The 23,986-nt window shown below is 35.9% G+C and overlaps 2 protein-coding genes across 2 annotated transcripts; both read left to right on the forward strand.

Moving 5' to 3' along the window:
* The first annotated feature begins 699 nt into the window (after window positions 1-699).
* LOC134546222 (thioredoxin, mitochondrial-like) lies at window positions 700-22,187 on the forward strand. Its single transcript, XM_063388848.1, has 3 exons — window positions 700-722; window positions 16,496-16,619; window positions 21,962-22,187. Exons 1-3 carry the CDS (start codon window positions 715-717, stop codon window positions 22,094-22,096), a joined length of 267 nt encoding a protein of 88 aa, XP_063244918.1. The 5' UTR covers window positions 700-714; the 3' UTR covers window positions 22,097-22,187.
* LOC134529531 (uncharacterized) lies at window positions 3,141-5,825 on the forward strand. Its single transcript, XM_063363725.1, has 2 exons — window positions 3,141-3,310; window positions 3,670-5,825. The coding sequence occupies exon 2, from the start codon at window positions 3,681-3,683 to the stop codon at window positions 5,712-5,714; it is 2,034 nt and encodes a 677-aa protein (XP_063219795.1). The 5' UTR covers window positions 3,141-3,310; window positions 3,670-3,680; the 3' UTR covers window positions 5,715-5,825.
* Window positions 22,188-23,986: the final 1,799 nt, after the last annotated feature.

The raw sequence follows: 23,986 nt of genomic DNA on the forward strand, positions 1-23,986 counted from the left end.
ATATATCTATATTTATAATAGAGTGAATTCATTCTAGAGGTGTAAAAGTAACGAAAAAATGTGTACCCGTATGTATTCGTTACTATAACAATTAGTACTCGTTACTTTCGTATCGTTACTCGTTACTTCTGATACCGCATGACATGGTACATAGCATCGAATCGAGTCGTATTTCGTACGCGTACAGTATGACGTCGCGTAAATAAAAATAAATCGAATATAAACAATTAAAAATATTTGATAATTAACAGCTTTTGTTAACCAAGAAACAATTAACTCTCATTAGAGCGGCTTTATTATAATATATCTTTTAAGATAAGAACATAAACCGTGAAAATACGCGATTATAAAAAACAAAAACATACATATTTATAATTTGTAAAAAATACTTTCTTACGTTGTTTCTGTTCGAATCTAAAACTTTGTCTACACACACAATACCTTTAATAAACAGTAAAAAAACTTGGACGACGAATTTCCAAATCATACTTTTATTAATAAACAAACATCGTTCTTTGTAACGAATACGCGCGCGCATGCGTGAAACATACGAAAGATGCGAGTAACGAAATGCATTCGTGTGTAACGTTTCGTTACTCGTTACTAGATGCCGCACCCGTTACTCAGTAACGAATACATACGGTTTGCTACAGCTCTAATTCATTCATCTAAGAAGTTTTATTTTAGTTCATATGAGTATTTTGGAAGAGAGCCATGAGGAGGTCAGTATTATGATGATATTGGTCACTATCATAGCCAGGGGGGTGACAGTAGATAGGACAAACTGAATCCTTAAAAATGAGATCATACCATGTTTCACCAACATCGGAAAAAAAAAATTACAAGTTTTGATCTCTTTAGTTTATTTCATATCCAGTTATTATAATTATATACGGCCATCTTTGTATTGTCTCGTGGTAATAATGGGATTTGAAAGTAAAAGTATATATTTTTTAAATGTCACTGAAAACTAGATGCTGCGTGGCATATTGCCGAAACCGAAAATTAGAGCACGTTGGCCTGTCGTTCTCCATATTACCTGCTAGGGCTGCTACTGTAGTTTTTGGAGTTGAAAATTAAAAAAAAATTAAAAATGGAATGGAAAATAAATATAATAAACAGAAATAAAATTAATTACTAAACGATCATCAGTTTCAATCTGACTGTATATAATTAATTTGGACTTTACTAGTGCAGAAAAATATTGTATAAGTATATACACTTGTTATATCTATTTGAAGTTAAATTGGTGGTCTTGTGGGCAAAGGCGTCATAACTCGAAACTGACGATTGAGAGTTCAAAACTACCTAAGTTCAAAACTTTTTTTTTCTTTTGCGGAAATAGTTTAACGTCCTATTATAAGGACTAACATAAAGCAATTTTACAATATCAGTAGCCTTTATCGAAAAAATATAAAATATGACGACTAAAAAGGTGCCAACGGTGCCAACTATCACACGCTAAACCTTTCTCAGGTTGTATCTGGCTGTAATTTTTTCGTTGTCAAGTTGCAAAGAAATGGTATGATCGCAAGGGTTTTGTTTACAAATTTAAGCAAACGATCATTACTATGGGAGTGGCGCCTCTCCCTTTACTTACTCTATGATCATAGCCACGATCCGGGTGAATAGACTACTGCATTACGGAAATGATGTGAATTTTGTTTTGAGAGTTGTTGTAAATCAGCTGTTTGGTAATTTTTGGATTAAGTTTTAAGGTTTATTACACATTTGATTAAGCAAAATGTTGGCTTCTAAATTAGCAGTATGTAAAAGTATCGCACACAAATCTTATAACTTTTTTTCAAGCCGAACAATTAGTATAGGTATTCAAAGGTTAAATATTATTAAAATACAAGATGGTACTGACTTCAATGAAAGAGTAAAAAATAGCAAAGTGCCAGTTGTGGTTGACTTTTTTGCAACGTAAGTATATTTGTATCGTGTGATAAATGCTTATGATTGCATAATGTTCCGGCTGAAATATTTTGCTTTACCACTTTATATAATCAAATAGTCTTCAAGTATGATTTGGACATACCGGTTACAGCCCTGTATATTATATGTAACAAGACACCGAAGATATATTATTTTGCATATCAATTCCGCCATTGTCATTTCCTAAATAAACAAATATGGTTTTTAACAAGGCTGTTAATCTTCCCAGTCCAAAATGCTCTATTCTCATGCTTTTCCCATAAGAACTTATAATCGTAATAACTTAAGCACCGCCCTTTTAACGTTCATTAATATCGCTACCTTATCACGATGCAAAATTATATAACATTTTTTATGAGGTTGAACTATCCTCACCAGTCCTTACTGCTTTGTTATTTCTTCAATGAACATAAAACTAACCTAACCTAGGAAAACGAGAATTTTTTCCTTACCTAATAAATTTTATAATATTCACCCTCTAGCAACCCAGGTTACTGAAGATTTATTATGTTTTTATAATCAGAAATAATATTTGGTTACGTGTTATATCATTATGTAAAAAAAAAGTTAATTCCTTTGATAGGCATTGATGCAATTACAACATATTTTATGAACATACTTTCTGTTAATTTAATACTTTATAATATTTCTGATAGTTTGTTTAATTTATTATGAAAAATGTCTGAAGATATTACTTAATTTTTGCTTACTCATTAAAGTTTTTATGTGCTTTAATGTTGTTTTGTACTTTTTGCTATGGTGGTTTGGTATGAAAGCAGGCCGATGCAATAATTTTGCTAGTTACATCATTAGAGACGGACAGATGTACCTTATGTGTGGAAAATTATACCACATGTAGGTTTTGTGAGCAGAGTTGCAAGGTCCATTGCCACGTAATCAGGAATAACAACACGTTTATCGTGTTCGTGTCCATGTCCATTAAATTTACTTGCGGAATTTAATTCCATATGTAGCAGAATGAAAACAGCGGTTTGTTTTTATTTACTTATTTGTTTATTTTATGTGAGCCAACATAAATTACATCTCGCCAATACAGTCATGTAGGGAAACTTTGTGCCAGTGGGTGTAACTTTGCTCCACTAGCTTCTTTTGTTTTAAAAGACAGTTAACAATATCTCTTTATTCTGTGGAGAGAAATTTTTTTTTGTAAACATTTCTGAAATATCACTTTTCCTGTCAAGTTGGCAGTAGTGCAGACAAGTCCTCTCATCTATATTAAGATATGTTTGAATTCAACTGTGATTTTTAGTTGATTTTGACTGTTGTTTTAAAGTTGTCAGTGTTTTTAGGGTGATGGACAAGGAGACACCTCTTAAAAAGCACCATCTGTTTCACAGTTAACACTTTAATGGTAAGTAAATAAAGTGGAATAACAAATAATGAAAAAATTACTAATAATACAAATGCATGCTTACCTTCAATTCAGAACATTTCAGGGCAACTTTGCCCCGGCTCAAAGTTACACACAATTTGTGTTTCTGAGATGTTTTGTAGGCCTATTTGACTGTGTAATTTACCAAATATTATATTGTAAACCTAATATTTTTATACAATTCAAAATCTTTTCACAGCCTATTTTAATGTTTAAATATTGTAAAAAAAGTTACTGTATTTACGGTACAAAGAATGCTAATTTAGGCCTAAGTGATTGAAACTGTAAATGCTGTGATTTCAAAATATTACTTATTGTACTGTATTATTTGTTTACAGAAGACTGTACAATGTCTGAGCTGAGGAAAAAGAAGTTACCTGGTACCAGGCCATATAAATCATATACTGATGCTGTTCTACAGCAGGTATTAGAGGATATCAAAGCAGGTAAAATTGGTCATCGCCAAGCAGAAAGAGAGTATGGTATACCAAGGAACACAATTCGCAACAAGTTAAAGCGATGCCACGAAAAAGCAATAGGCAGGCCTCAGGCGTTTACCGAGATAGAAGAGCAGAGTTTTGTAAACCATGTTATAACATGCAGTGAATTTGGAATGCCTTTATCAATGTGTGATGTGCGCTTTATCATAAAAGGTTACTTAGATTCAACAAACACTAAAGTGCCACAGTTTAAAAACAATTTACCAGGCGTGGATTGGGGTAGACTGTTTCTAAAGCGTCACAAAGCTGAGTTAGGTCAAAGGTTCGCAAGTAATATCTCAAGATCCCGGGCTCAAGTCAGTGAAGACATGGTAAAACATTTATTTGTGCATTTAGAAAAAGAAATTGAGGGTGTACTACCTTGTAACATTTATAACTATGACGAGACAGGTTTCCATGATGTGCCTAGTAAGAAAAAACTTCTGTTTCGACGAGGGTCGCGCCACCCTGAACTGATTTTGAATAGCACAAAGTCTTGTTTTACCACAATGTTTTGTGGAAATGCCTTAGGAGAATTTCTTCCTCCTTATGTTATCCTGAAAGGGAAACAGAAATGGAGTGACTGGCTGAAGGGTGCTCCACCAGGCACTAGGTTAAATGTAACACTTCATGGGTGGATTGATCAGGATGTCTTCGACGATTGGTTTGAGAACCACTTCCTTCCTTTTGCTTTGAAACATCCAGGCAAGAAAGTGTTAATCGGAGACAACATGTCAGCACACTTGACTTTGAAAACCTTAAAGTTATGTACTGAAAACAATATATCTTTCGTCATGCTTATTCCCAATTCCACTCATTTACTCCAACCTCTAGATGTGGCATATTTTTCGTCGCTAAAGTCTAATTGGAGGAAAATCCTGTATGATTGGAGACAAACCAGAGAAGGAAAAAGATGTGTTGCCCTTCCAAAATCACTTTTTTGTCAGCTTCTAAAGTTTACACTAGATATGGGCGAACCAACTGCATCAAGTAACCTAGTGAAAGGGTTTTTAACAACTGGTATCCATCCCATAGATAAAGATAAGGTTATCCAAAAATTGCCGCAATATGCTAAAGAAGCATTGCAGATAACTGACAATGTAGGTGAATGTTTCAAATCATTCATATCAGAAGTGCGTTCTTCTGATCTGGATAAGGTTCAACGATCAAGAAAGTTTAAACTACCTATTGAACCTGGCAGGAGTGTATCAGTAGAAGAAGTAGAAACTTTCTATGACAAAAAAATTCTGTGTGCGCGCTCAGGACCAAAAACTAGAGGTGGTGTTCGGAAGTTTCCAGGACGATGTAAGGTTATCAAACCAAATAGGCCTAGGGAAGGCGAGCACATTCCATGTACTAGTACTTCAGAAAGTCGGGACGTAGTTGACGTGTGTGTGTCATCAACAATACATGCTGGCCCTACTATGTTACTTGAAGATTGTACCAGTGAACATGCTAGCCCTACTGTGTTGATGGAAGATAGTACCTGTGAACATGCTAGCCCTACTGTGTTGATGGAAGATAGTACCTGTGAATATGCTAGCCCTACTGTATTAATTGAAGATTGTACCAGTGACACTATAATCACAACCAGTACTGTAGTCATTAATCGCACAGATGGTTATAAGGTTAATGACTATGTAATTGTAGTGTATGATGGCCATACTTTTCCTGGTACAGTAACATGTATAGCTGAAGAAGAAAATGAACTTTTGTACAAAGTCAAATGCATGGCAACATCTGGTGGATACTGGCGCTGGCCAGATCATCCAGATGAAATTTTTTACAGAGCTTGTGATGTTATTTGTAAGATACCTCCTTGTAACATTGAACCTGTCAGTGGCCGAGGACATTTTAAAATTAATGAACCTCTCCTATTGTCAAAAGTGGTTTTAAAAATATGAAAAGCTGTTCCAACATGTTGCATGTACTGTACAGTATGCAATAACCAATTAAGTCATGTCAGATGTTATAAAATAGCAGACTTTGACAAATAGAGATATTGTAACACATTATGTGTGAAGGTTTTATTTTAATATCTTCATTTAACCCTACAAAATTTCTTTCTATTAATAAACAGATCTAGAAAACACATTTTCACTCTTTGTATCATCACTGTTGAACAAAAATTATGGTAAAACTTGACAAAATACTTGATATTTGGCACAAATGGTAAGCTATATGTGTAGATTAATATCTACTTTGTGGAGCAAAGTTATACTCTCCAGCAATAGCCACCTTTTTCATGTTAAATAATAGCAAAATAAAAATATGGTGCAAATTTACACCACTGACTTGGTTAACTTTGCTCCACCAGAAAAATCAACATTTTAAATATTTATATTCATCTAACACAGGATACGTTTCCAAAAATTGGTTCTTTTCCAATATATGGACAAAATAATTACACAGATTTAGCCCACTTTTTTATTTCACAATCTTGGGACAATCAAAATCCTGTTAAGTGGACCAAAGTTAGGCCACTTGACTGTAGTCCAACACGCAAATATGTCATGCAAATTGAAGTCTTTTTAATCGGACTGAAATTTTCCATGGGAATAGGTATTGTTCACAATCTAGATTCAATAACCAAAATGTTTTGGTACCTACATGGAAACAATCAATGTTTTTTATTGTTTCATCTAGAGATGGACGAGCCTTAGAGTCTTGAGCCAACCCAAAATGAGCTACAGAAAAAAACATAAAATCAAGCCGGGCAAAAAAAAATAAGAGATCCTATTTTAGCCTAAATCAATGCCATTTATAGGAAGGAAAAAATAGTTTCTCTTTCTTCATTATAATTACGTTAATAGTTTTAGACGACAATAAATATTTTTAAAGGTTTCGAGTGTGTGAACAATTTCTTCTTATTATTTATTTTTTATTACATTATTTACTTTGTTGAAATCTGTGACTTGATTCAGTGGTTAAAAGTCAACTTATTTGATATAACATTTTATAGCTCATGAATAAAACAGCATAACATGCATGTGAATGGAATGGGGAGAAACTAATTTATATACATCATTAGTCACATGCATGTTATTTATATATTAACTTTAGTTGTTAATGGGGCACTTTGTAGATAAAAGGTGTACAATAACATTCTGCATTTAATTATTAGGTTCCCTGTGAGTTATTTGTTTACCTATGTATTTTACGAAGTTGTGTATGAAGGAGACAGTCAAAAATCATACCGTAAATATTTATAATATAAATACTTTGAATTTGTTTATTGTGACTTTGCAAATGCTTTGGTACCCATGCTCAACCAATTAATCGGACAATGCTACAGAAGTGTCTTTTTTCTTTATTTTGTACAGGCTGCTGACGAAAATAAAACCGCAGTGTTCAGGTCCTTCTTTGGAACACAGACAATCTCTTGATGAACAAAGCACATTTGAAATGGCGAGTTTAAAAATGCAAAATAAGCACGATATCGGGAGTTACATTGACAGATGCAAGCGAAGATGAAAAGGAAGCTGTTTTAAAAAACACGTGGACTCCAAATGCTGACTACAAATTCGAAAGTCAATTTAAGGGCAATAGAAAAAGGAATTTTCAGATTAATTGGTTGGAAAGATTCAGCTGACTAGCATACTCCAATGAAAAGAAGGGGGCATTTTGTAAATTTTGTGTTCTTTTTGGACCGACTTCAAGTAGTAGTACTGGTAAAGGATCACACCAATCTGTTGGTTCTCTGGTTAAAATCCCTTTCACCAACTGGAAGGATGCCATCCAATGCTTTCAGAATCATGCAAACAACAAATACCACAAAGATGCTAGCGTATCAGTAAGTAACTTTCTTTAAATTTGCTGTGGTAAAAGAGAGGACATACAAACTCAGCTAAATAATCAAGCAAAAGAAATCATCTTAAGCAACAAGAAAAAAATTGGCAGCAATTATTCAGACAATTGTGTGTGGCAGACAAGAAATTGCACTGAGTGGTCAAAATGATGCAGGACGCCTTTCTATTGAAGAACCCGACAGTAATGATGGCAACTTCAGAGCACTGTTGCGATATTGTGCTAAACATGGGGATGATGTGCTAAAAGAACACATCACAACCTGTAGTGGAAATGCTATGTACACTAGCCCAACTGTACAAAATAAGATCATAAGTATTATTGGCACTACTCTCCAGGAAACCATTGTCAACCGAGCATTAAAAGCGAATTACTTCACGGTACTGGCAGATGAAACAAGTGACGTGCAGGGAATAGAGCAATTTTTGTTGTGTATAAGATATGTTGATCCAGAAGTCATTGAACTGCGGGAAGATTTTCTGTCATTTGTTCCCGTGTATGATGTAAGTGGGGCTGGACTAGCAAATACTATAAAGAAAAATTTGGTTTCCCTTGGTTTGGATATGAACAGACTAAGAGGTCAGGGATACGATGGAGCATCAGCAATGAGAGGCGAATTCCGAGGTGTCCAAGCTATTCTAGCAGAAGAATACCCGAAGGCATTGTATACTCATGGTGCCTCGCATTGCTTTAACCTCTGCCTCAACATTTCTTCAAAGATCCCATGCATTCAAAATTCTTTTGGTATTATGAGTGAGGTGTGCAATTTTTTTAGAGCTTCTCCTCATAGAACACATGTACTGAAAACCAAATTAAATTCTTCACCACTGAACCACACGGGCTTAATGAAGTACTGCGAAACATGTTGGGTAGAAAGGCACGAAGCAGTTACCCTTTTTGTAAATGCTCTGCTTCATGTGATTGAAGCTCTAGAACACATCACCGATGAAAACAAGGAAGGAGGTGCTAAAGCACAGATCCTTCACAAAAGTGTCTGTGACTTTATCTTCATTATTAGTCTTAAAGTTTCCGAGAAATGCTTTCACTGACTTGTTCACTCTCCCAATGTCTGCAGAGTAAATCCATAGACCTGGGTACAGCTCTTAGCCAAGTTTAGTTAGTTGGCCTAAAATTAGCTGATATGCACAGCAACAGCGATGAAGAATTTGAAAATATTTTCAAAGATTCTTTAGAGCTTGCATATGTTCTTGGTGTAGTTCCAGCAATCCCAAGATGTGTAGGCAGGCAGAAACATTGTGAAAACTACTCAGCAAATTCACCAAAGGAGTACTTCAGGAGGATGTCTTTCATTCCTTATATTGAAGAAATGAGTTCATCTCTCAGTGAAAGATTCTTATCTCATAAGAATATTATTGTAGGATTGCAGTGCATCATACCAGTGAATCTAGTTTCAGTGATGTAGAGATAGCTTTTATTTTCTATGCTTATGACCTTACAAACACCAGTAAAGTCATGTTCCAAGGTGAGTGGGATTTATGGAAAATGAAATGGAAAAACTCCAAAGATGAGCTACCGAGGGACACAATCACTGCACTGAAGAAGTGCGAAGAAATGTTGTTTCCAAATTTACATATACTTCTGGAAATTCTGGCCTCTTTGCCTGTTACCACAGCATCAGTTGAAATAAGCTTTTCAACTCTGAAGAGACTGAAAACCTATCTCAGGAACAGCACTGTTGAAGAACGTCTAAATGGACTCGCACTAATATCCATACACCGCAGCATACCATTAAACGAAGATATATTGATTGAGAAATTCGCAAAGAAGAACAGAAGAATGCTGCTTGTTTAGATGGGTTAGTAAAAAAGTGGCCTTTAAAATTATTAAGAATGTGGTTATAAATTATTAATAGCAGTTTTAAATTTTTTTTTGGTGTTTTCAACTTTGAAATGATTTTTTGACAGTTTGTAGATAACTTTTTTTTTAAGAAGTACAGTACACTCCCTATTTAACGCGGTTGTCGGGGGACATAACTTTTACCCGCGTTGTTGTATAACCGCGATGTTTCGATGTGACCAAGGTCAAAAGGCATAAAACACCGCCTGTGTTCTAATAGGTCGGCAAGCACGCACAGTATAGACGGCCCGCCTTTGTGCGGACTTTGCATCCGCAGTTTTCACTAAACGCGGGTGAGAAAATAAAAATAATAAATTTTAAAGATAAATAGTAAATGTTGAATATTTTTTTTCCGCATGCCGCGCACAGTTTGTCGCACGGCCTACGAGCGCGCCACACGCCGCCATACACACGTGCGGCACACAAGCTGCTGCCAGTCTCGTGGTGTCAGCCACAGTATCTGCTTCGTCTGAGTGTCCGTAACAAAGTAAGGGCAGTGTGTGCGGTTACACACGATTCTGTGGTCAAAGTCTTCTAAATAGAAAGGCCATAGTAATACTTCAAACCGAATATGAATCGCAAAGTACCGAGTTTGATTGACAAAATAAAAATTCTAGATTTACGTACTTACAGATAGCGTGTCTTTTGCAGAAGTATGCAGCAGATACGTGAAAAACGATTCTAGCATTCGTACAATATAAAATAAAGAATCGTCTATCGTGTAAAGTGGTTAAACTTTGTTATCCATGCTTACATTAAATTATAAATGGTCACATGTGGGATACAAAAATTGCGCCAAAATAATTTTAGCGCAATCAGTGGCGCCGTATTAAAAAGTCTGTTAAACGTTGTCTTTACTTATTCCATCAAACGCTGTGTCGAGTTGCTGAGTGTGTGTGGCTCCGATCGGCAAGTGTTATATTCCCTAGCCTCTGGTTAAAGGTCGGGAGGCCGCTACACATAAACATATCCGGGGCTTGTTTACTACCTCACGGCAAAAGTGGTACAGTATGGTTCACGTAAGTATTGGTCCACTGGGAATTCCTCGGCAAAGATTAAAAATACGCTAGCTGATTTACTTTACTATTTAATGTTAAAACATTATACCAAAGTAAAAAGATGAACGTGTATAATACAACGAATAAAATTACGTCTGTAGGTTCAAGTTATAACAAAACATTTATATGTCTCCGCTTGTCAACACACGTGAACACGAGAAGTGTGCCGACGGAAATGAGTGAACTACTCAAGGTCACCAGACTTCCCCCCTTTCGGCTTAATCGCCCCTCTCATCACTGGCGCTTATATTCCACTCCTCCCGTCTACCCGGGTGTCTTGGTCGCATATTCTCGGCTCGCCTCTCCCCTCCCAGCGCTTGCCGTCAACCAAACCTATCCAAAATCAATCCCCAGCCGAGTCACGCTGGATAATGTCGCTGGACGGTGGGCTTTATCGGGTCCCCTGTCCGATGCTTTATTTGTGGGTTAAAAAAAATGTTAAGAACTAGTGTTTCAGAAAATAACACTGGGCTGGATTGGACCATAATTTTAAAACACTACAAGATAGAGGAATAATGTACGGAAATATCTTGTTTAGAATTTCACTGCGGACATTTTCTACGCCTAGGCTTTTTTCTGCCCGATGCTTAGTTTGTGAGTTACAACGCAAAATTATCCTAATCGGCTGTCAACCATTTATTCCATTGTTATTACAGTAGAACCTCGTTAATCCGTGACGCGCTAATTCGGGAATCGGATAATCCAGGACGATTTAAAAGTGCAGAAAAAAAAAGAGAAGTAAAAATTGTCAGCGCTTAAAATTAACGGCACGCGGGCCGGCCGCCGGCAAACACTGCAAGCCTTCGCATAGGCCGCCAAACTCTGCAACGCTGTTTGTACCGACCCTTTGTGCCGCCCCATTTTCAGCTGTCACATTTGTCACTCTTTAAACTTGAGGGGGATGTCATGACTTCTGCTTCCCGTCTCCCTTTGTTTGTTTCCACCCGCCAACGCACGGCAGGCGCCTGGCGAGTGACGTGTCTGGCTGGCTGGCATTCGGCTGGACGAAGTGGGATGAGTGGGATGGGGGGGGGGGGGGGGGGGGGGAGGGGGGCGCTACCCAAAATTTATGTGTGCAAGTTCAGCACGATATTATCTTTCTCTCTTCGGCTGTTGTAAATGACCGTGAACTAATGGCTAGGCAGTGCCGTATTTTTTTAAGCCGAGACTGATTCGAAGACGGCCCTTACTGTGAACGGATTATCCGGGTTTATTACTTTTTTTTTTACAGGATTTTAATTATCCGGGCATCGGCGGGTCCCAATTAACACGAATAATGGAGAGTTTACTATTTTTTATCCATCTGCTGCCAAGGCGCAGTAAGCCTCGGTAGATGTTACGTCACATGACCTTGGCCTTAACCCAGCTGCACGCCGGTGTCTGAGAAGCTTGACAAGACCTTCCGGGCTTTTAATCGCTAGTCCGTGAAATTCTGTAATCCGTGATTATCTCGGTCCCGACCATCACGAATTAACGAGGTTCTACTATTATTATTATTATTATTATTCATTTCTGATTGGGGGACATGGTTTGACCCGCGATATACCCGATTCCGCGATCTATCGGGGCGCGGTATACCGGGAGTTTACTGTATTGAGTTTTCATAAAATCACTATGAACATATTCGAGAAAACATGTAAATTATAGAAGTTGTTCACTTTAGGTGTCTATACTGTATATATGTGTTCTGAGATTTAGTTATCATGGAAATATTAGCACTTAATTTATTTCTTTAGTGCATCTTTTACTTTTTCAGATACCTAGTGTTTGATGTTATAAAAGTTTAAATGGTTGTTATTGAAATGTTAGTATACGCTTCTTAAGTTCTTAATGGCTGAGTTTTTTAAGTATCATGAATGAATACGAGAAAATTAATAGATTATGTTTGTTCGTGCAATGTGTTTATACAGTATGTAGCTAAAGTAATATTTGTATTTCGTGATTGATTGACCAAGGAAGCATTAGCCCTTGCTTAATGTAGATTTTTATTTAATGTATGTTTGTTATTATAAGATTATAAGTTTAGAAATTTTTACTTGAAATGCCAATATACTATGCTATTTTTTTAAAGCAGTCCCGAGTATACTTTCTAAAGATACAATAAAAGAAAAAAATATATATTCAGTACAAACAGTGCAGCTAAAATAGTATGAGAGTATTGAGATCAATGGATTGATTAAGATTTAAGAAAACATTAGCACTTGCTTAAGATATACATTAGACTATTAGAGACGTAAGTCACGTAATTATTGTCGACAGACTAACTTGAAAGAAATTGTATTTTAGTTTTAGTGTTCCTGCTTGCAAGCCGTTTGTATAAGTACTTTGAAGGTCATTTTAATAATAGTGAAATTTTTCACAATAAATATTTTTACAAATATATTGTATTATCTGCTAATTATATATTCTGAATTGTGGCATGATAAACGCTTAAATAGCACCATTTTGCACCTTGAAATCCTAATTTTTCTGGGGCAGGATTCCCGGAAACCCCCCCCCCCCCCCCCCCTTTTTGGAGGACGGGTGAATGACGAAATGTGTCCCCCCCCCCCGAACAGAAATCCTAGCTACACTATGCTACTGATATTTACACCAAAAGTAAATAACCATTCAACCATGAAATTCATTCAATATTGTGAAATACAAACTGTCATTTCTTCATCTCTACTACGATCACAACCACACATTCTCTCTACATGTACTATTAAATAATTTAAACATGAACTTTCACTTCGCTCGTGATTTATACACTAATTATCATACTTATTTTGTATCCCCACCTTTGCAACATATTGGTTTTGTATACTTATCTCGAACCACTCACTTCAACAATATATTGTCTCTCAATTAACTACCAAAATTTTTGTTTAGGGTTACAACAATGCATCATTCACACTTATACATGTTATAGGTTTTTATTTATTTTTTTATTTTTTAGCCAATCAAAAGATTTTTTTTTACTTCCATATACTAGTTACTACCCCACCTATCAAAACCATGCTGACACCCAACCATGATTATTTTATTCCACTATTTCCCTATTTTTATACTAATTTTTATTTCACAACTAGTCATGTTGTAGTATCTTACCTTTCACAGATAATATTAACTGGAATACAAAGCATTCTCATTCCTCACCCTTCACTTTATTCCAGTCTTCTCTCTCCTACACTTCTTTATCTATCTGCACTTCCCACCTCCTCCTTGGTTTCCTTGGGGTCTTCTTCCTGTGTACTTCAGCTCCATAATTTTCCTAAGCAACCTCTCATTTCCCCTTCTCTAGACATGGAAATACCATCTTGTTCTTTATATTTCCATGATCTCATTCAAGTCCTGTGCTCCTGTTCATCTCCTTCCTGATCCTGTCTCGCAGCCTCATAACTGCCAACATACTCCTCACAAACTCTATACCTATTGCTCTGATCTTCCCAGAATCTCTTTTATCTGCATTTTCCTGTTTGTTACAGAATGCCAGGATATGCTTAACTGTCAGTTTGGAAGTTTAGTAGTAACTCGGCTTGAAGGCCTTTTTGTTGTGAGTAACCAATTAGCTGATGAAGTGAAACGTTCAGTTCGTTCTATAACCACTGCCAATTGGTTTAGTAGATACTCTCTTCTGAACGATTTGAAAGCTATGAGGTTGTCTATGGTTGGGATGCTCAGAAATAATAAACCCCAAATTCCATTATCTTTCAAATCAAAGAAGAAAAAAAAACAATATTCAAGCATGTGGGTTTCAGAAAGAAGCAACACTTGTTTCATATGCCCCCAACGTGAACAGCATCGTTCTATTATCTTAGCATGCACTTTGATGCTAAAATTGAGGAGGAAACTGGAGAACAAAAAAAGCCTGAAATCATAACCTCCTATAATAAATGAAGGGTGATGATATAGTGGAAAAGAGGTATGATACATATAATGTTGCTAGAAGTACTAAATGTTAGCCAATGGTTATCTTTTCTTTTTTTTTTCGATGTTGAACACAGAATAAATAGTCAAATTTGATTCACTGGCAACAAAAATAAAGTGAGGTGCAGGAGGACTATTCTATGGCAACTTGCAGTTTCACTAATTTAGGAAAAACTAGAGAGAAGGATGACCAATACTGGACTTCTGATGACTATTTCACTCGGTTTGAAAAGACTTCACTCAGATCGTATGAGTACAGCGAGTAAAACCAAAATTCCAGTGCCTGCTGATACCAGTGAAAAAAAATTGCCATGATCATGCCAGGATGATAGATATCCCAGTCGGAATGTAAAGTGACCTGTGCTAATAAAACTCAAAGTGACTGATAAAATACCTACTTACATTTTATTATTAGAAATATTTACAGCTGATTTATTGCTTAATTTTATACTGCTCAATTTTGAATTTGTTACTGGCAATGTTGCTTCCTGAAAAATATGTATACTTTTCTACTTCCTGAAATTTACTATTATGTTTATGTTCTTTTAATTACATTTTGATGTACCTACATTATAAAAGTTACTATTAAATAAAAAAATAGTTTATCAAGAATAAATCAGAGATAAAGTTCATATATTTTTACACTTGAATTTTCATTAAATTCATTGCAAATGTGTGTACTTTCTGTTTCTAAAACCCTCTACGTACTTAGTGTAAGTTAGTAAACCTCATATTTAACAAAAATGCAATTTTTAATGAATTTCATCTGTCAGATCCCTGCCACCAATCTGAAATGTTTTATAGCCGCTACTAACGGAGGGTTAATTCCAGGGGAACCTCCCTTTTCCCCCTCCTGGATCTACACCCATGCTCCTCACTTTACTTATTAACTCCTTTTTCATCCCAGTTGCCACACACACTCTTTTCACACTGTTGTATGCTGTCTCTATATACCAGTAATATCTTCACTAGATCTTTCCCAAATTTGTATTGTCTCTTCATAAGTTGTTGTATTGCGAAAATCAGGTCTATGGTAGATCTTCCTTCTCTAAAGCCGTACTTATCATTGTGCCATTTCTTTCCTTACCCTTCCTTATCTTCTTTTCCAAGATCTTATACACCTTTGCACAGTGGCACATCAAAGTGATCCCCCCATAGCTCTCACAGTTTTTCCTGACTCCTTTCCTTTCTTAAACACTGACTTTATCGCCCTCAGTGTATGCTTGGATGCTTTTCCTAAACAGACACTACTCACATATCTTTAGCAGTTTACAATTTTTTTTTTTTTTTTAAATCTCTGCACACCATATGTGTGCCCAGATAGGCAAGACCCTTGATGTGTTTTATCGTGACAATGCACCGCATGGCATCACGTTTCAGTTGCCGATCCACTACCTACAAATTGGTGGTCGATCAGACTAGTTTGGCACCTCACGTACACTCTCAGTAGACACGGAACACAGGTGGGTGGGAAGTTTGCTTTCATATTGTATTAGCAGAAGATTTCAGGTGCAGTATAAAACCTCTAGTTTAAACATGGGTACAAGTTAATGTATACCAGGCCTCAACAAAATTTCTGAAAGTTAAGGAGTCAGTGATAAAAAAAAACTATGTTACTGCATTTTCCAAGGTGCATTTTTGTCTAGTTTTAAATATGCTTTGTTGCCACGTGTTTGGGGGTACACAGGTGCTTCGTTTGCGGTGAGTGAGTCCGTCATGGGGGATACTGTTGACCAATGTATAAGAAGTAATTTTATTTATCTACGAGCTCCACAGATGAAATATTCGCACACTAGTTTAAATACCATCCCAGTTTCTTGACCCAGTTGTTTCTATACAAGGTATTATAAAAGCAAAAATTGCTTAAGTTTTCAAAACCACTGTATAGTTAAATCTTAGTATCTTAGCAGAAGTTAGTCGCCAGCTAGAGAAAGTTAGGCGTCATGGCGACTGCACTGATGTATGTACCTGTATGCTTACTTAATTTCAGGTTGAATTTTCCACCAAGGAAGTAAAATGCTTGAAAAAGTAAGGAGGTGGTGACTGTTTTACAGTTGGTGCGCCCCGTGCAAAGCACTTACTCCACGACTGGAGTCGATCATCGCCGAGCAGAAAGGAAAAGTTCTGCTTGCCAAAGTTGACATTGATGAGAATGCAGACTTGGCATTAGACTACAATGTAAGTTTATTTATTTATGGCCTGATAATATTGTATTATTATAATAATTGTATTACCTTAGTCCAGAGTGTTTTTGCGTTAGTGAGGCTTAAAACTTATTCTGAAAACACACATTATAGCCAATTTTAGTCTTATAAAAAATAGCTAAAAATAAAATATTGAAACCAGAATTACTCATCCTCTCAGTGTATTCTTAAAGGTGTTTTGTAAACGAACATAATTTGGATATCTTGAGCAGTTTTCAAATTATGTGGATTTTACTAAAGCTCTGCACACCATATGTATGCCCGGGTAGGCAGGGCCCTTAAGTGGAGAGAATGTATGAACCATGAGATGACATAGTAAATACCCAAAATATAGTAATAAATAATTTAAGTAAATGAATTACACTTTTTTTTATAAAAATTAAATACATTTTACTATTTCTGAAATAATTTCATACAGAAAATAATTAATTAATTACTTTTTAAAACTATATGAACAGTATAAATGGGCTCTAAAATATGCCAAGAAAAAATTATTTTTGTAGTTAAAAATTCATACAAAAGTTTTATTAATGATTTTTATAGGTATAGATGCTTTATATGGGAGCTATCTGTTTTTCAATATCTGATTTTTTAAGTAAGTATTTTTAAGTTAATTACACTTGAGATAAAGGGTTAGAACAATATCCATAAATGTTTTTAGATAAAACTGCTAAAAAGTGATCATGTGTAAAACTGGGGTCTCTGCCAGCCCGTGGGCACCACCACAGGCCGGACTTACCCGGTATCTGGCCCACCACAGTTTCACAGTATGTTGGTGTGATGACCTAGCTAGGTCTTGGCCCTTGGGAGTAAAGTGTGGCCCTTAGGCTAAAATGTTTGGAGACCCTTGGTCTAAATGGAAGCATTGGCGATAATATCTTCATGTCTGTTCCTAGTCTGATAAGCAGAGGCAAGATTTTATGATTTTGTTTTTGAAACTAGATATTTCTGTGTTATTTTTGTTGTTTTTTATAAACTTGATTATTCGTAAAGACTGAACGATTTTCGACCAATACGGCACTTACTTGTAATCATACTGATTTCACCAAAACAGTGTCACTTTGACTATTTCATGATGCACTTTCACAATATAATAGTTAAATATAATCATTTCTAACTACTGGGAACAAAACAAATTATTAAATCGGCAAGTATGTGTGTGTTTGAAAAATTTTCCAATGTCATAATGTAAAAAATTAGTTACTAGTAACAGATGCATTATCAAAAAGACAAATAAAAAATCCTTATCTATTTAGTACATACATTTTGATACTAACTCCATGCTAAATATTTTACAATCTTTTAATTTAATACATTAAAATATTATGTTTTTATAATCTGATTTGAGTTTTGATTAAATATGTTGATTAATTTTATGATTTTTTTTTTGTTGCCTTTTGGTGTTATATGGTGTATCGACATGTATATTTTCCCTTATCGCAGTTCACCATGTAATCTTGTCCCTACTGATAAGTGATAGCAAAATCTGGCAAATAAGGAAAGTTATTTATACCTCTGTAAAAATTAATTTTTCTTATAATAATAGTAGTAGTAACAGAATTTTTTTTTTAAGCCAGGTTGATACCATGTAATAACAATCACGATAGTAACTGTCACAAGAGCCAATGCTAGTTACTGCAATGCATTCTGTTTGCATTTGCATATAAAAATGGGTGATAGTTAATTGTTTTTGATCAAAATGTTTGAAAGCTTAAAGGCTTAAAGGCGAGGAGGGAGAGCCATAGCATGGCTGGGACTGCGGTAAGGTGTTTGGGAGCAGGTTTAATTACTGGAAATACATTAAGATTAACATTGGTTTTTAATACTGACGTGTTAAAGAGAAAAAGCATGACAAACTATGTTTGTTTTTACGTTTACAAGTTTCACTTCATTAATGACATAAATAGTTAGACAATTTTAATAGTGACATTAATAATCTGACAAAGAAAATACACGATGAATATTGAGGTGGACGAGCCATCTCTCAAGGCCAAGAAAAATGCAAGTGACACCTGTTTAACAGTGCGTGGTCCCTAATCGGACCATCAAAAGGGACGCTATGTCCGGACAAGACAAACGCCTCAAATATGGAAGAGTTACATCGAGTAAGACTTCAAAGACGAAAAAATACGCGAACAACAACATAATGCGCACCAGGAAGTTACATGCCATTTCAAAATTACTTAAATTATTTTACATACTTTACGTACGTTTTACGTACGTCAACGCCACAGGGGAGAACAATTACAACAAGTTAAGTTCATTAAGTAAATTCAGTTAAGCCAAACATAATTTTCTAGGTGGCGGCCGAAAGGGAATTTAAACAAGACAACCTCTTATTTTACGTTACATTAGGGCAAGGGCCACCGCCTCACTCGCAAACAAGAATTACACTTACATTATTTCCCCCGAGGTCGCTCTCGCACGTCGTTACAATATAAAGTTTAACAGACTACATGCCACAACCGACAATGTAGCCACTCAAGCTACTGGACAAGCCCAGACGAGACGAGTGAATCAGGCTAACAAGAACGAATTACTACCTAACGGCAACTTTTATTAAATCGGCGCGGCACAGCGCGCATGCGCCAACCCCAGGAGGGGAGGCAAGGAGAAATCAAACACACACTAGGAGGGGGAAGGAGGAGGTGGGGGGTTGCGCCGACACCCGCGCAGATGCGCGATGTATAGAAGTAGCGGACCCGACCGCTACATGTTAAGCAAAGTACACACATGTTACCATTGTCTTGGTAAAACTTATTTAAGTGTTTCAATTAAATGCAAAAATAAACTGAAGTGAAATTATTGTTTCAAAACTGATTTTGTGAGAAAAAAATCCTGTAGTTAGAAAGGACACTACTGAATGAATGAGGGGGAAAACCTAAAAGATTAATAGTTTTTAATTGATGTAACATTGTCTTGTAATTATTTTGGATTTGTAGAATTCATTAGGATAGGGCAGACTTCTCAATAGCATTTTTAACTTGTTAGTTACATACACTTGAGTTACACTAGTGCAGTCACAATAAAATTATTGTGTGACCATCATGTAATTTATATACCAATAGCATGTGTGCGTCATTTTAATGTTACTATTCCCTCATTTCTAATAACTCATTATTGGCTACGCTGTAGTTATACTTGAGAAAGGCTTTGTTGTTAGCTACAATCACAATGCAATTTCTTATTACAGTAAAACCCCTTATTTGCACTTTTCAGGGAACCCCAAGGAAAAAGTGTAAATTGCGGGAAAGTGTAAATTGTGGGAAAGCACTTTTATTGGCAGTTAATGCTAAATTTTAGCTTAAAAAAATGTATCAGCATTTACTGGTGCTACAAGACAAACAATAGTTGTTTACAACACATTTAGGGCACTGCAAAAATATAATTTTCTTAAATATAAAAAACAATTCAACATAAAGCCTACATTAAATTTTCTCTAGTACTGTTTTATAGGTATAGTATAAATTCAACGCATTGGGCAGCATTTGCTTCAATAGAACACCTATTTTTAATTATTGTGTTTAAAGTACTAACAGGAATATTCAGTTCCTTGGCCAAAACCACTCGGGTACCCACATGCTTGTCATACTTCTCAATAATTTTAATTTTATCTTCAATAGATAAAGTATTTCGTGGAACTTTATACCTATCCATCTTCAATCAAAATCTTGCCATAAATAATATTGTGAACGATAAAAAAACACGTGCTAACCAAAACGGACGTTGACTAATGTAAACAATGAAAGCCATCATAGATATGTACTGTACATAATGCAGCACTACTAAATATACGTACTGTGTATGAGCGCTTTCCGGTAGTATCGATAGCTCAGCGCTTCGGACTATGCTCTGCTACGAGAGTGCTCTATGACACCATAAATAAAACCGTTTGTGGTTCTGCTACGAAAGTTCTCTATGGCAGCAAAGATTAAAACGTTAGTAGAGGAGAGGCACCATAGAACTTGTCGATACATCAAAACGAAAGGTTACAGACAATAGGCGAACTACTTCAAACCTTTCACATCTATGACTAACGTGACGAGTATTTACATTTTTACCGTGTTTTGAAACGTACATTCCGGGTTTTTTGGTTATGTAGCGGTGTAATTTCAGGGAAAATGCAACACGAAAGTTAATGTACAATAAAACGGACCTACATAAAATGACGTTATTTGCGGGAAAACGTAAATAACGAGAACGTAAATACGAGGTTTTACTGTATCTTAACCTTGTAATATTCCCTCACTATATCAGGCAGAGCCCAATAGTTTATAATACACCAAACAAATTGTATTAAAATACTTATGTACTTTTTAATTGGTGTGCTACATGTAATTTTCTTTTTTTTCTTTAAGAAATTCACAAATAAATAATCTGTTCCTTGCTTGGGAATGTGTTTAACATTGTTTGATAAATTGTTTAAACAATTTAGAAATCATTTACAGTCTTCATATGTTAGCTTCTGCAGCAGCGTGAAACATCAAGGTAATTTTTTTCTCGTAAATAAATTTTTTACATGTTTATTCCCTCTTCCCCTTCTCAAGTATTTCTTTTTTGCATTTAATTTAAATAATTTTTGTGACTGTGGCAATAGTGTCAGGACTGAAGTTAAGGATAATTTTGGATAGGCACCAGTGACATGAAGACAGCAAAGAGAATCTTCTCAGGGGTGAAAGTTCTTTCAGGTGTGGCCCCCTCGGGCTCTGCCAATGACTGTTTGCAGCACAGCCTGTGGTTCATGCTCTTCACTGTAGGCCATGAAGTAAGCCTATGTACTGTGCTGCTCCACCTAGGTATTGACACCACTGCGCCAAGCACCGTTTGTTAGTGATGCACTCACTCAGATGCCAGGCATGCCTTTGACCCATGGGTGTAAATCCCGGGGGAGAGTGGGAAAGGGGTCATATGAGCCCAGGACCCCCCTCCCCCCCCCTGGAATTAAGAAGCCCCTCTCTGAGGGGGGCCCACTTGCGCTTACCAAATCATAACTGTGAAACAGGAATGATAAACATAATTTTGCGGGTTCCCCTTGGGAAGCCTACAGATTTTCGCCACTGCTTTGATCCACAAGGAGCAAAGTCTGAGGATAAAGAAGCTGTTCCTTCCCCTTACCCTTTCTCCAGTCTCGACATCCGGGGCTGGTACTTGGAGACAGACTAGGGGTAGTACGGCAACGGTAACTATTGTGCTCTCTCGTGACAGCTACTTAAGTTTCATAACTCGCATTGTGTCAGCCAGGCTAGACTGCTAATGAGTTCAACTGATGAGAATGTATGTGACACTTATGCGTGTGATGTGTTCCACAACAACCAGGTGTCTGCAGTGCCAGTCTTGGTTGCCATGAAGAACGGAAAGGTAGAGGAGAGGCTGATTGGCTTGCAGGATCACGACAAGCTGCGTCAGTTCGTGGGGAAGCTCGTCGACAAGCAAGCTGCTGGATCTTCCTGATGGGCATGAATATCAGTTATTTTATGTTGGTATACTTATGTACCTGCTTTGTCTTTGTTTCAAACATTTAACATAAATATTTTATAGCTTTTTTTTTTAATTTATTTCTTTTTGATTGAATTTCAGATGTCTTTTCCTCTAGGTTCTAAATTTCATGCAACGAAAATAATATTTCTGTAGTTTTGTTAATGAAATGTGAATGGAAGGCAGAACTATTCATAGGACTGTTATGTGAGGAAGGTCTCGTTTCACATTTGTCTATTGCTTTACTTGCAATTTGAAACATCAACTGTTGTCAACTGAACTAACACATTTGGGATTTTGCTCATTTAAGTAACCTGTAACTTTTTTTGCCTTTAAGCTTGCAGATGATTATTGAATTTATTTAATCACCCAATATACAACCATTATAGGTATTTATTCCTCTGTATCAGAGAGTGGATTGTATGTTCGAATTTCTGTTTTGATTAAATTATATCCATTACACATCAGAGGGGCAGTTTCGTAATACATCATGGATGTATTATGAACAGTTCACTGGCTTGAGCACAATTTATTTTTATCTGACTTATGAAATTCACTTCATTTTGTTAACAATAATAATTCAAGATTATAAACACCAATTAGATGTACTTTTACTAGTTTATTAATTAGTTTTTTTTATTATTCTATATTTAAAAAAAGTTAAAGTGGTGGCAAGAAAAAATTTTTATAGCTTGATACAATTTAACAGTGTTCAAAATCTACATGTTACATAATATGGAAATTAATTCAGCATAATGTGTGATATCTCTCTCTAAATTAAGCCAGTAGGTCACAATTTTCGTAAGTCTTATGTTATAATTTATATATATAATTTGTGTGTGTGTTTGTGTGTATAATGCATTTCTGGATTTATTCAGTATATTTGGGAACTCGCGGGTGTTTATGTAATTGAATATGAGCACTTCTAATGGAACTGCAAAGAGCCAAACAACATTTTACTTCTCTCCACTTGCTAGAAGGCATGTTCTCACGCACTATAGCAAAAAACTCCTTAATCTGTTGCTGTGAATCGAGTGGAGTTGTGTGTAATGTGGCATCTGCAGGAATAATGCTTAGGCCTCATTCTACCTTGCCCATGTTGCGAAGATTACCACTGTCATACCCTTGAAAAGGCACATCCGGCAGGAGGTGAAGGAATTATGCGTCCTCTGAATAATGCAAATCTGCAGCTTTAACTGAATGTTTTTGCTTTAGAAGTGTCTGTAATTAAAAATTGTAATAACCTTTTTCCTCCTTAAATAAAACAATCAAGATATGATCAGATAATGCTGGAATCATAGTGTAATGGTGGTGACGCGAAGAGTTCTAACAATCACGTACGACACATCAATGACGTCTGCCCGACAAAAGTGGCAGATGTGACAGACTTCCTGATTAGAAATATTTTATATTTCCATTGCTTTGCTAAGGTCGGCATCACTGAAATGTGTTTCAGAATTTTTTTTTTCTAAAGATGATTAAACTATTCGTTTATGTATTAAATTTATAGGGATGTGCGAAAGTGACTTTATCCACACGAAATGAAAGTGAAAGAAAATTTATCAAGTTTCGCGAAAGTGAAACGAAAATGAATTTTTCTATGAGATAAATATATTCTTAACGAAAGTTAAGCAAAATTTTTTAATTAACAAAGAAAAAAAAGTGCCCCAAAATTTGCTCTTCAGTAATAAATTCTATTACATAATAAATCATTTTGGTACCTTTTTATGTATATATAAATATTACTATTTAATAAAATCAACATCCGCCCTAGACCACACAACACAGCCCCATGTCACTCGTAAATTTCAAGAATCAATCCAGATCTTTCAGCGCACAGACTATTTCCTTTACAGTCGTAATGTC

This window comes from Bacillus rossius, chromosome 1 (genome assembly GCF_032445375.1).
Source record: "Bacillus rossius redtenbacheri isolate Brsri chromosome 1, Brsri_v3, whole genome shotgun sequence".
Taxonomy (NCBI): domain Eukaryota; kingdom Metazoa; phylum Arthropoda; class Insecta; order Phasmatodea; family Bacillidae; genus Bacillus; species Bacillus rossius.